This window comes from Coffea eugenioides, chromosome 2, assembly GCF_003713205.1.
Source record: "Coffea eugenioides isolate CCC68of chromosome 2, Ceug_1.0, whole genome shotgun sequence".
Lineage (NCBI taxonomy): Eukaryota > Viridiplantae > Streptophyta > Magnoliopsida > Gentianales > Rubiaceae > Coffea > Coffea eugenioides.
The window spans coordinates 19,037,257-19,049,852 of record NC_040036.1 but is presented as its reverse complement, the minus strand read 5'-3'; the positions used below and the strand labels follow the sequence as shown (position 1 = coordinate 19,049,852).

Below are 12,596 nucleotides of genomic sequence, written 5' to 3'. Positions count from 1 at the left end.
AGGCCTAGTAACCAACTACTAGTAAGTACTTAGACACCACGTATCGTGTGGAATGCGAGGTCAATGGTCTAGACCTTCCTTCCCATGGTTACCAATGTGGCTTCTTTTAAATTATGTAGCACATTCGTATAATCAGATAGTGATTCAGTTTTCATCGATTCTCTTGATTCAATTGGATCACCTCCTTAAAAAATGGATTAGAGTAGGAGTAAGAATAAATTGTGACGATTGACAAAAAAAAAAGTTATAATATATGAATTCATTACACCTACAATCCCATTCAAAAGTATCATACTTTCCATATTTAAAAAGGATAAAATCTAATACGTGTGAGTCCACGACCCTAATGATTCTACAATCAATAGATTACACCTACAATCCCATTAAAAAGTATCGTACTTTTCATATTTAAATAGAATAAAATATAATTTGTGTGAGTGCACGATCCTAATGATTCTACGATCAATAGGTTATATTCATTAACTAGTTGTTGCTAGATCTTGATTGGATCAGTAGATCATATCGGTCGATCATGAACAAGCATTTTTTTTTCGAGTTGGTTAGTAATACAAAATAGTTTTGATAAAAAAGCAATCAAAATCATAAAAAATCGACCAAATCAGTGACTTGGTTCGGCTACTTGATTCAATTCTCAAAATTTTCCTTCTTGTTTTTTCGAACATACTTAAGTTGTAAAACTTTCATTTATTAATAGGAATAAAAAAAATGCCACCCACTTAATATAAACACTAAAAATCACTCATACCCCTAAACAATCTCTAAACCACGAAGTTTTCATCCATATTATCTTATCAATTTATAATTAGTGATTCCAACTTGCATTAAAAAGCAATTTTCTCAATAAAAAGATCTCAAATTGGGTATGATTTATTTTAATTTAGTTATTCAAGTACTTTTGAAAAATGAACATATTTAAGATATGAATTCACATTTTTATATATAATTTTTAAATGTATATTTAATTGTAGGCCAATATTTTTGAAATATTTTGTATAATTGGTTGAAATATAACCAAAAATATAATTTTAATATTTTTAAAACTTATAAAAATATAAAATAATTATAACATCATATAACGTGAGCGAATTAAAAAAAGGTGGCGATCGTTGACCCGGGCTGCTATCCAATCCGAATTTAACAACATTGCCAAAAACAGGTCCGGCACCCAAACCTTTTGGCGCCAGTCCAACCGGCTCGCTGTCGCGCGTTATAAACTACTTAACAACTGCATCAGTCCCCGCTAATTTCCCTCGTGGAAACCACCGTCCGCTTATGACCACCGACAAACCGCCATGTCTTCAACTGTGCTCGAAAGCCAATCCCTAACCCTTGACTCCACCACTCGCTACCTGGGCGCTCACACCACCGTCTCCTCTCAACCGCCGCCCATTTCCCACCCCCTCCCCCCGCTTCCTTCCTCACTTCCCCAACCCAAACTCATTCCTAAAACCCGCTTTATCATCGACGGTTTCAAACACGCCGGTGACTTCTCCGTCTCTTACTTCCTTTCTCACTTCCACTCTGATCACTACACCGGGCTCAACCCCTTTTGGTCGAAAGGCGTCATTTATTGCTCCTCCGTCACTGCCCGCCTTCTTATTGAAGTCCTCAAAGTCCCCTCGGCCTTCGTTGTTGCATTGCCCCTCTCCGAACGGTTTCTGATAGACGGATGTGAGGTTGTCCTCGTTGACGCCAACCATTGTCCCGGGGCAGTTCAGTTTTTGTTTAAGGTTCCAGTTAATGGAGGTAAATTCGAGAAATATGTTCATACCGGTGATTTTCGCTATTCTGATTCCATGAAATTGGTACCGTTGCTAAGTGAATTCATTGGTTCTGATGCTGTGTTTTTGGATACTACCTACTGTAACCCGAAATATGTCTTTCCGGGACAGCAGGAGTCAATTGAATACATTGTTGGGGTTATAGAGAGAGTTGGAGCTGAAAATGAGGGTAAGTTGAAGAATGTTTTGTTTCTTGTTGCTACTTATGTTATTGGGAAAGAGAAGATTTTGCTGGAAATTTCACAGAGGTGTAAGATGAAGATTCATGTCAACGCCAGGAAAATGGCTGTTTTGAGTGTTCTGGGGTTGGGGGAGTGTGGAGTGTTTACTGAGGATGAGACGGAGAGTAATGTTCATGTTGTTGGTTGGAATGTGTTGGGCGAGACTTGGCCGTATTTTCGACCTAATTTTGTTAGCATGAAGGAAATTATGAAGGACAGAGGGTATTCTAAGGTTGTGGGATTTGTTCCGACAGGATGGACTTATGAAGTGAAGAAGAATAAGTTTGCGGTGAGGACAAAGGATTCATTTGAAATACACCTTGTGCCTTATAGTGAGCATTCAAATTATGATGAACTTAGGGAGTACATAAAGTTTTTGAAACCTAAACGTGTTATACCTACAGTGGGCATTGATGTGGAGAAACTTGATGGTAAACATGCAAATGCACTTCGAAAACATTTTGTGGGTTTGGTTGATGAGATGGCTGCTAAGGAAGAATTCTTGATGGGTTTCCACCAAAAGGCCAAGGAGGGGGTTGGGAAGGATGACAATGCTGGTTCTTCAGCGCCAACTGTTTTGTTAAAGCAGGGGAGTGAGGATATGTTGTCCGTAATTGAATGCAGCAAAAATATTGAGAACGATGATGTTTTAAACTCTTCACTTTCTAAGGAGGGAAGTGCTTCACATGATATTGAGATTGTAAATCAAGAGGACATAGAGGAATCTACACAAGAACTTTGTGACTGTTTACCCAGCTGGGTCACTCGAAGTCAGATGTTGGATTTACTCAACAGCTCAGGAAGAAATGTAGTTGAAGCGGTTTCCCAGTTTTATGAACATGAAACTGAGTTTTATGAGCAAGTTGCTTCAAACATATCCTCTGCATGTAAATCTCCCTCAAACTCAGAATTAGTAGAGTGCAAATTGCCAGCTAAGTCAACAGAAGGTTTATTTGCATCGTCTGCTAAACTAAGTGGAGTTGAATCTGGATTGCCTTATAAATGCTGTCCTGATAATATGCTTTCTAAAACTCAGGATATATCTTTTAGAGAAAGGCTTAAGCTACCAAGAACTATTAACCCAAGTAAGAGTGGAAGTTCTCCAGGGAAGAGGAAGAGAACTCCTGAAAATAAAACAAGCAAAAAAGCTAAAAGGAAAACAATTCCGGAGTCAAATGGGCCAAAACAGCATACTATAACAAAGTTTTTCCAAAAATTAGTCCCTTCTGTTTCTCAAGCTGAAGACATTGTAGCTGCATCTGGGCATTCTCATGATGATGATGCTGTGATGTTAAATCACTGTACTGAGAGATACAAAGTCGAGGTGGATCAGTTTATTCAGATTGTGAATGGCGACAACGCATTAAGAAGGCATGCTGCTGAGATCTTGGAGAAGACAAAAGGAGATGTTAATGTGGCACTAGATATCTATTTTAACAATTCTGGTGGTAGTATCATGGAGAAAAAAGTCAGCCTGTCAGAGAGAATTAATGAGTTCCAGATTCAACCGTCAAAAGGGAATAGCTCTTCTGACCAATGTGCTCAGACGTTAGAGGGATTGACATGTGAGACTGTCACATCTTTAACTGTACAACCAACAGATAATGTAGCTGTGAATTACGTATCGTTACTGCCTGAAAAATATTCTCCCATTGAGCATGGTTGGTTTCTAGTTATTGTCTTAATTCTCTTTCCTTATACAGAGAGTTATTTATGTAGGAGAGTTATTATATGTAATGTGTGTATCATTGACTTTATCCAGCTTGCTGGAAAAAGGGGGAGCCTGCCCCATACCTACATCTTGCACGATGTTTTAATCTGCTTGAGGAAGAAAGGGGTAAAATAAAAGCTACATCGATGCTTTGCAATATGTTTAGGAGGTTTGTTTTCTGGAAAAATATACGTCCTTTTTTTTTGCTATCTTTTCAGAATCTATAACCTCCACAATCGGTCAACATTAGCCTTTTTTGTGGCACATGGAAAGTTATTGTGTCATCATTTAATCACTTTACTGTTCAATATGCAGCTTGCTGACCTTGTCTCCAGAAGATGTGTTACCTTCTGTGTACTTGTGTACCAACAAGATTGCTCCTGACCATGAGAACATGGTTAGTGTGTTTTACTGTTGTTGTTGCTTTCAGCATTGTTGTGCTGTTGCCTGCTCTATCTGTCTCCCTCGTAAAGTTTTCTCCTCTCTTGGCATATTTCCATTCCCTTGGTCAACATCCTCATGTTATTGGCTTTATATGCATGAATCCACACCGTTTATTTCCTCATAGTACTTGATTTTGATTTGGTTTTCCTTTATGTTCTTTCTCAGCGTGCTTTGTTCTATTTTCCAAATTCTTACCAGAAAGAAAGAGCTTTCTTCCTAATTGTCGTTTTCACACTTAAAGGTTGTCTGCTTTGAATTATTTTTAGCCCTTCCTCTTGTTGACCCTTGAGAGTCAGAAGCCTTAAATATACTGCTGTTTTAGATTTTAAAGTTGATATCGATCACATGTTTGAGTTCCATGGATCATTTCTATGTTAATATTTTGGATCATTTTATTCACCTTAAGTGGTAATAGTAAGTGTATCTTGGTAACTTATTGGTAATCAATTTATTCCTTTATTTATTGACTGGAAGGCATTGGGCGATTGTGTGCACAGGAACTTAATATTGGTGGTAGCATTGTTGTAGCAGCATTGGAAGATGCTTGTGGGACAAACAAATCTAGAGTGCGTGACTTGTATAACAGCCTAGGTGATCTTGGTATGAAAAATTACTTTTGTTTATTGTTTGCTTAATGGCTATATGCTACTCTTTACAAGGTTGGATCATGATTGTGTTTAAAAATTCATGTTAAACTGGTGCATACTTAATTAGGTGATGTTGCTCAGCTTTGTCGAACAACACAACCACTACTTGTTCCTCATGCTGGGCTTACTGTTCGAGGTGTCTATTCTGTTCTTCGAAAGATAAGGTACAATATGTATAATTTCACAGTCAGCAAATCATATTTTCACTATATCACTTTCAACAAGTGAATATTAGTGGTCGAGTAGTGTTATTCTGGTTTCCCCTTTTCTCCATACTTGATCATGAGCTACCCTGTATTCAGTGGTGGAGCCAGTGGGTGACAGTTGGTTTGCTGGAAATTATATATGTATTGGTTAGTTATCTTCAATTTGACAGGGCATTCTAATTTTGCTAAGGTCGTGGTAGAAATTTTCATTTTCTCATTGGTGTGTGGCAGATGTTATAAGATTACGCCTGTTTTTAAAACATTCTTCAAAATGGAAACATGTCAATTATTTTTCCTTGACAGATTTCTAGCAAGATTAACTTCTTTTCTGTATACACCTTAAAAAGCAGATTGTGTTTTTTTTTCTTTTTTGTATCTTCGGATGTATCTTATTGTTTAATTTTTTTTTTCTTTCTTTTTTAAAGATTATGGTAGTCCAGTATGGATTCTGTCATTTTTTCATGTACAATTCATCAGTTTACAAACAGGTAGTGGAAGCACAGCTCGGAAGAAAAACCTTATAGTGAATCTTATGCGTTCATGTAGAGAAATGGAGATGAAGTTTCTTGTCAGGACCTTGGTATGGCATGCTTTATCTGAAATTTCTTCTTATACTGTTAAGTCACAATCTTTTAGCACAGTTGGTTGATCTTGAAAGATTAATCTTTTGAGTTCTAGTTGATTCTGCATTGAGCTATAACTGGTGTTAATAGTTTGTTTGATTTTCTTGATGTGAAAAGGATCAAGATGTAGAAAATTTAATGCGTTACCTTTTTGTTGATGTTTATTAGTTAACTTGGAATCTAATGTGTTGGCCGTGAGATAAAAGTATTTTGCTTTTGTGTCATGGTTGTGTTCCAGCACCCTAGTCATCTTTTCTTTTTCCTTTCTTTTTTCTTTTTTTCATTTTTTCCGGTTATAAAGTGTGAGTTAGCCTCTTAAGGGTGAGGACAATTATGGTAATATACATGATAAACCAAGAAGTTTTTAAAGATAATGAAGGATAAGTGAGAAATGATGCTACTTTATCTTTTATCAGTATCCACTACATGGGTATGCTATCTAGGAATAGCTAGCCAAATATGAGGATGAGTAGGGTGGTGATGTATGAGTCAGAGTTGGTCTCTTGAAGAGATCCTGTTTATGTGAATGATTATATTGTATTTTCACACTCATAGTTTTCCATATGCATTGAAAAAGGAGATCATATGATCTGCACTAGAAAATATCATACAGAATGATCTACATGAGATGATGTGTAGTTAATTTTCTGCTGATCATGCATATAGTACGGTGGTGGTCTTTTGATCTTTATTCTATATGTAGGTTAGAAATTTGCGTATTGGAGCGATGATGAGAACTGTTTTGCCTGCATTAGCACAAGCTATTGTAATAACCTCCAGTGAAGGACCTGTTGAAAATTTGAAGGATCATCTTCAGGTATGTTCCCTTCTTTGGGGTCAGAAATCATGAGATTTTACTTCTCAAAAGAAATGTTGTTGACGTGGCTTTTACTTGCTGGGGAAAAACAACTACTAGTTTCCACCATGTTCTGGTTGAACAATGTTTGTATTTAGATGTGATTCCTATTACACTACCTTTTGTCCAATGTACCATTTAATAACTTTTTCCTTCTGATTATTGCATTAAATTTCTTTTTCTTTCTTGTTCTTAGTGCCTTTCTTCAGCTGTCGTTGACGCTTATAACATACTTCCTCATTTGGTAAGCATTTCGTTCTATGTACTAGTGCATGGCATATGCATTTTAAAGGTGTTGATTGAATATTGAAATTTTTATGTGTGAATGATATTGTATTATCATAATGCACCATGTTATCCTTCTGTAATTTGTTTGGTTTTGACAATGCTGTCAATGAAGATAAAAGCTTCTTTTATTGTTTAATGTGTATTAATATCTATGAGTTGTTTGATTATTCTTCTGAATGAAAATATTAGCTATAGCATCTTCAAACCATTAATGCCCTGAATGCTTTGATTTGCTGTTGATTAGGATTTACTAATACCCAAATTAATGGAGAAAGGAGTTCAATTTTCTTCAATGGCTTTATCAATGGTTCCTGGCATACCCATCAAGCCAATGCTTGCAAAGTATGTTTGCCACCTACTTCTGCTGCTTTTATACTTCCTCCTTTTGTCTTATTTAATTGATGCTATCTCTCTTTGTATTAATTATTCTTATTCTTGTAGGATTACTAATGGATCCCCTCAGGTTCTGAAGCTCTTTCAAAACAAAGCCTTGACGTGTGAATATAAGTAAGTTCTCCACAAATTTGCTATTGCTTTTTCTTTTGTATTGCCAATCTTTCTGTTTTTGACAATTCTTGCACGCTTGGTTTCTACACAGCATGAATTTCTTGAATGCTTAGTAGGAGACAGTTTGATGGTACACCTTAGTGGCTCTAGCAATCTCATTTTATACATTCCGTTCTGGAAGTCTAGCTATTTTATGGGTGAGTAGTAAAAATGCTAGAACTTTTTTTTCAATTCTGAGATCCTTTCTTCACGTAATGGGTTCGCACTCATTTGTGTTTTTGCCGAATTATATATATAATGTTTCGGATGGGGTTCTGCCATTTACGCATGTGCCCAAATACTTCAAAGTTCCTTGGCACTTCAGTTAGTGGATTGAAGTTATTTTTTTCACTTAATTTAAGGTGAGATAACTCTAATATTTGGCGCTTGTGTGGTTGGCTTGGTGAAGGTTATATCCATCGTGGAAGATTTCTAATTTTTTTGGAGGTGCCCTATGTTTATAAACTGATGTAGATTTATGTTCTTAAGACAAGCCTCAAATTTTTGCGCTATCAGAAGTTTATATCAAGTATTTCAATGGTTTTACTTCATGGATGTAATGGCCTGTGATCCAATTGTTTAGGTTGATTTGTCTGGTTTCTGGATCCTGATATGCTTCCCCCAATTTAATGCCATTCATTGAAGTCAGAATCTTTTACATGTTGGATTAGTTGAATACTTTTGCTCAACGAGAAAAAATCCATTGCATGACTTTGCATCATTCTTGTCTAAAAGATTTGGACTTCATACTGGGATGCTTTTCAAACTGAATATGTTTGCCTTCTCTTCCTTTGATTGGGTTGGGTTCAGAGGTATCTTATTTCTCAAATATTATTTATCACTGTTAAGATTGGCTTTCACATCCAAGGAAGCATACCAGTCTGATCACATTGAAGTGTTTGGTGCACTTTTTTATGAATTCGGATCTGAACTGCATATTACTCCATGCTTTGTTGGTCTGATAATTAAGAGGGGAAAAGGATGCCACAGGTCCTTGAATTTAGAATCTATAAGGCCGTTATGTTACAACATTTGCTTGATATTTAAATCCAATTTCTGATCCATCCATGTATTTGCTCCAAAAGATGTATGGTTTTCAAGGCGCACAATCTTGTTTTTCTCCTATAGGATGTGGAATTTGTTTGCAATCTTCTGTTTGAATTTCGTATGTTATTGTGAGAAAGAGCAAATCACAAGTAACTTATGTAGATTAAAAAATAAAAAAAAAACTTTATTTACAATGTCCTTTCTTAATTGAAAAGTCTGTCCAGACTTTTCTGAGCAGCATATATTTTCATTTTTCAGATATGATGGCCAGCGAGCCCAAATTCACAGATTAGATAATGGATCTGTTCATGTATTCTCACGGAGTGGGGATGAAACAACAACAAAATTCCCTGATTTATTAGATATAATTGGGGAAGCATGCGGCTCTGCTTCAATAACTTTCATAGTGGATGCAGAGGTATATTGCTTCTCTGATGAAATATACTAGACTTGTCGGCTTTGAAATTCATGCTGATTATTTTTGTGCATGGCTTGAAATGATTATTACCGTCTTCAATCATGGTCGTCTGTTTGTTTATTTGTGTATGACCTTGCATTTCCAGGTAGTTGCAATTGATAGGAAGAAAAATATGAAGCTTATGTCATTCCAAGAATTATCTTCTCGGGAAAGAGGAAGTAAAGATTCCATGGTTTCTGTAGGAAAAATAAAGGTAGCATGTTATGTTCTTTTACATATTGGGAACCTCTACTTTTCTTAAAAATTTTGTAGAGTTTTGTGTTATTGGGAGTGCCAATTGGGTATAAATTTGCATTTGGATTACTGTTACTTGCCATATGGTTCTGCTGTTCTTGTTGACATCATTGATATGCACTGGGACGAAAGTAGTAAACTTAATTCTTTCATTGTATTCTCTCCTAAACCTAGATAACTTAAGATTTTTGTTCTGCATTACATGGTTACCTATTGAAGGAGGTCGAAGCTGTTCGACGCTGAAAATGATTACACAAGATTATGGAAATTTCCCTCTAAGAACATTTGGCATTTATTTTGTCTTCTAATGGTCACGGCTATTTTTTTTCCTAATGTCATAACTGTTCAATGATTATCTGGGAATCAGAAAGGAAGAAACAAGATGAATCTAAGAGAAGTTTGGTCATTATCCAAAAGCCATGTTTGTTTTTCTCCAGTAGGTTTGTCTATTGGAATCCAGAACCAGGTTGTGGCATGAAGAGAGTTTTATGGATATTTTAACCTAAATAGTGGTCAAATTGTTTCTGCAAGCAGTTAGCCGAGCAGTATTTTGTCTTCTCTTATTTAGGTACTAGGCATTTACAAAAGCCATTTTAAGAAAGATAAAAGCATGAATGCTCCTTGCATTTTGATGATGAATTGTTCAAATTCTTGAAGAAGCCAATCATGATCATTTTGCATTAATTGAAGGTCAGGAGTTTCCGGAGAAAGAATGAATGTGCATTAATGTGAGCTATCTAAATAAATCGAGCAGTCAGTTTTTTCACCTTTGAATAAAAGAAAGTAGAAATTGAAAAGCAAAATGAAACATGTGTAAGAAGCTTTTAAAAAGGCGAGGTTTTGAGAAGGAAGAAGTTAAAATCAGCTGAACTAAAGCATCTGAAAACAGGCCTATCAAGTGCTTCATTATCTACGGGTTTTCATTCATTTCTTCTACCTCCTTATTACTTAGTAGTATTACAAGCTTCTGACATTTTGTTATATATGCAGGTTGATATTTGTGTTTTCATCTTTGATATTATGTTCGCGAATGGGAAGCAGTAATGATCTTGTACCTTTCTACAAACATTTATGGTTTAAATCATGTTTTACTGTCATGTATGATATTCAATATCAAGCTATGGTTATACTTTATAGCAGTCTACAGGGGATTTGAGAAAGGTTCTGAACTCTTATGTCACCATCAATCTGTTTGGTCTCATTTTCATCTAAACTAAATGATTAATCTTGCCTGCGACTAGTTTGATTTATATAGTTTTACGTCTCTCACTGATCTTGATTCACATTTTCTCCAGGTTGTTGAGCCTTCCCCTTCGCCAAAGACGGATGCGTATGCACTTTCTCCATCTTTGCAGAGTAGATTTTTCTATCTTACCTGGGGGTGACTTTTAATTGCATAGATCTTATTTTAAGCTCATTTTAAACTTGCTTCTGAATTACAGATTTGAAGGACTTGTTTGGTCAGGAGAGACCAGGTTATTTGGAGTATGCAAAAGAAATTACGGTAAGTAATTTATTGTTAACACATATGATAGCCACTTTGTTGTCAAAGATGTCATGAATTTACTTCGTTTAGGTGGAGGCAGAAGATGCTTGTCCAAATAATGAAGCCACATTGACCAGGATGAATTGTTTTCTTGATAATGCAATCCATTCCTCCTGTGAAGGAGTCATGGTTAAATCTCTTGATGTGGATGCTGGATATACTCCGTCAAAGCGTTCTGATGCATGGTTAAAGGTGACGTAACAGAAGTTATAAAATCTTAACAAAGCAAAACAATTGTTGCTACTAACAAATAGTTTTGCTTTTGCAGGTGAAAAGAGATTATGTGGAAGGTCTAAGTGATTCGTTGGATTTAGTCCCTATAGGTGCTTGGCACGGGAATGGAAGAAAAGCAGGATGGTAATAATCCAGCTATTTCTTGTTCTGCACTTTTATCCTACTGTTTGTATGCATCAGCTCTTTTCCCTTACTTTGGTAAGCTCGTCTAGATATTTTATTTCCAGATGAATGGAACCCATCATGCGGTGTTGAGAAAATACGTTAGATAATCATTAGCCTCTTAAGTTTCTCAATTGGAACGCAAATATTTCAATCATTAATATCGTGCTAGTGAAAGATATCTTCTTTATTTCTTAAATGTTTAACTTAAGGCTGTTTATGATGCTTCAGATTTTTCCTTTAGTGTCATGTTGGATTTTTCAGGAGCAAAGATTGTTTTCCTTTTCTTCACTAGGAAACCCAAAGACGTGTTTTTATTTGCATCTTTGATGTGTGTAATTGTTTGTTGTTTTTCAATGATTTAGGTACAGCCCTTTCCTTATGGCCTGCTACAATCCTGATACGGAAGAGTTCCAGAGTGTATGCCGTGTCATGTCTGGGTTTTCAGATTCCTTCTACAAAGAGGTAAATCAAGCATAATCTGGTATTGACTTGTTCTTTCAGTGAACTTCAAAATTCTTAGGCTGCAAAACACTTGATGACGCACAGCTGAGGGTCCTTTTTACTATTTAGCTCATGGTAATTGAAGATTTTGATATGTCATAGTTAACTTGAGATTACTTGGTAGCTTTTGATGTTTCATCTATAAGATTAAAAGTAGTTAGCGTTATTGTTCTATACATGCGCATAATAGTAGTCTCCGTGGCTATTAATTAGATTGAAACCTTCAGTTAGGTTGGTGGTGTTGTCTGTGAGAGTTGTGTCATTAGTTGTAACATCTTTTTATCCGAGTTCAAATCTTCGTATGAATATGCAAAATTGATGCAAAGGATTCCTCCTCGTTGTCTTTCCAATTTGGTAAATTGCTAGGTATTGTAAGCTGCCGGTAAGTCATAAATGCATTCAGATGACTTTCCAGATGCTCGGAAACTGATCAGGCATCTATGTTTATAACAGATGAAAGATTTCTTCTCTGGGGACAAAATCCTTGCAAAGAAGCCTTCTCATTATCGAACTGTGGAGGTGCCTGATATGTGGTTTGCTGCAGAATTAGTGTGGGAGATCAGGGGTGCAGATTTCACAGTCTCCCCTGTTCACCATGCAGCCATTGGTTTAATTCATCCGTCCCGTGGGATCTCAGTCAGGTTCCCCAGATTTGTTGGATCTGTATCTGATAGAAATCCTGAGGAATGTAGCACATCTGCAGATATAGCAGAAATGTTCAATTCTCAAACTCGAAAGATGAACCTCGACAAAATAGTTTGAGCTGAGCTTTTGTATCACTGTAGATGGATAAGCTTTTTGTATGATGTAGCAATATAAACAAGATTCCTTCCATGTCTATGGCTATAAGTTGGAATCTGTTCTGTATAGAATGCTTAAACGTCATTATGGATCCATGTTGCTCGGCAAACGCAAGAACCTATGTCTGTAATCTTCGTCCATGAGAGTCTAGCAATGTCCAAGAAAGATGGAACATATCCATCCCCTCAAAAAGCTAAAAGCAGCAAATGTGCTCTAGTTATTGAACCCAGCCACTGTACAGATGTT

At 36.3% G+C, this 12,596-nt stretch overlaps 1 protein-coding gene across 1 annotated transcript; it reads left to right on the top strand.

Annotated features, from left to right (window-relative positions):
• The first annotated feature begins 1,274 nt into the window (after positions 1-1,274).
• LOC113753876 (DNA ligase 6) lies at positions 1,275-12,383 on the top strand. The gene is made up of 19 exons (XM_027298145.1): positions 1,275-3,684; positions 3,786-3,903; positions 4,050-4,131; positions 4,676-4,778; positions 4,893-4,989; positions 5,509-5,611; positions 6,358-6,471; positions 6,707-6,754; positions 7,043-7,140; positions 7,240-7,305; positions 8,650-8,809; positions 8,955-9,062; positions 10,094-10,143; positions 10,399-10,433; positions 10,546-10,607; positions 10,680-10,841; positions 10,918-11,006; positions 11,411-11,510; positions 12,003-12,383. The coding sequence occupies exons 1-19, from the start codon at positions 1,314-1,316 to the stop codon at positions 12,309-12,311; spliced, it is 4,275 nt and encodes a 1,424-aa protein (XP_027153946.1). The 5' UTR covers positions 1,275-1,313; the 3' UTR covers positions 12,312-12,383.
• Positions 12,384-12,596: the final 213 nt, after the last annotated feature.

What these genes read in the sequence shown, in the direction of transcription:
- LOC113753876 (XM_027298145.1), top strand. Translation starts at nt 1,314, where the DNA reads ATGTCTTCAACTGTGCTCGAAAGCCAATCCCTAACCCTTGACTCCACC. An exon ending in TAACAGCCTAGGTGATCTTG is followed by an intron (nt 4,779 to 4,892) that starts GTATGAAAAATT and finishes ATACTTAATTAG; the next exon opens with GTGATGTTGCTCAGCTTTGT. An exon ending in CCTTCGCCAAAGACGGATGC is followed by an intron (nt 10,434 to 10,545) that starts GTATGCACTTTC and finishes TCTGAATTACAG; the next exon opens with ATTTGAAGGACTTGTTTGGT.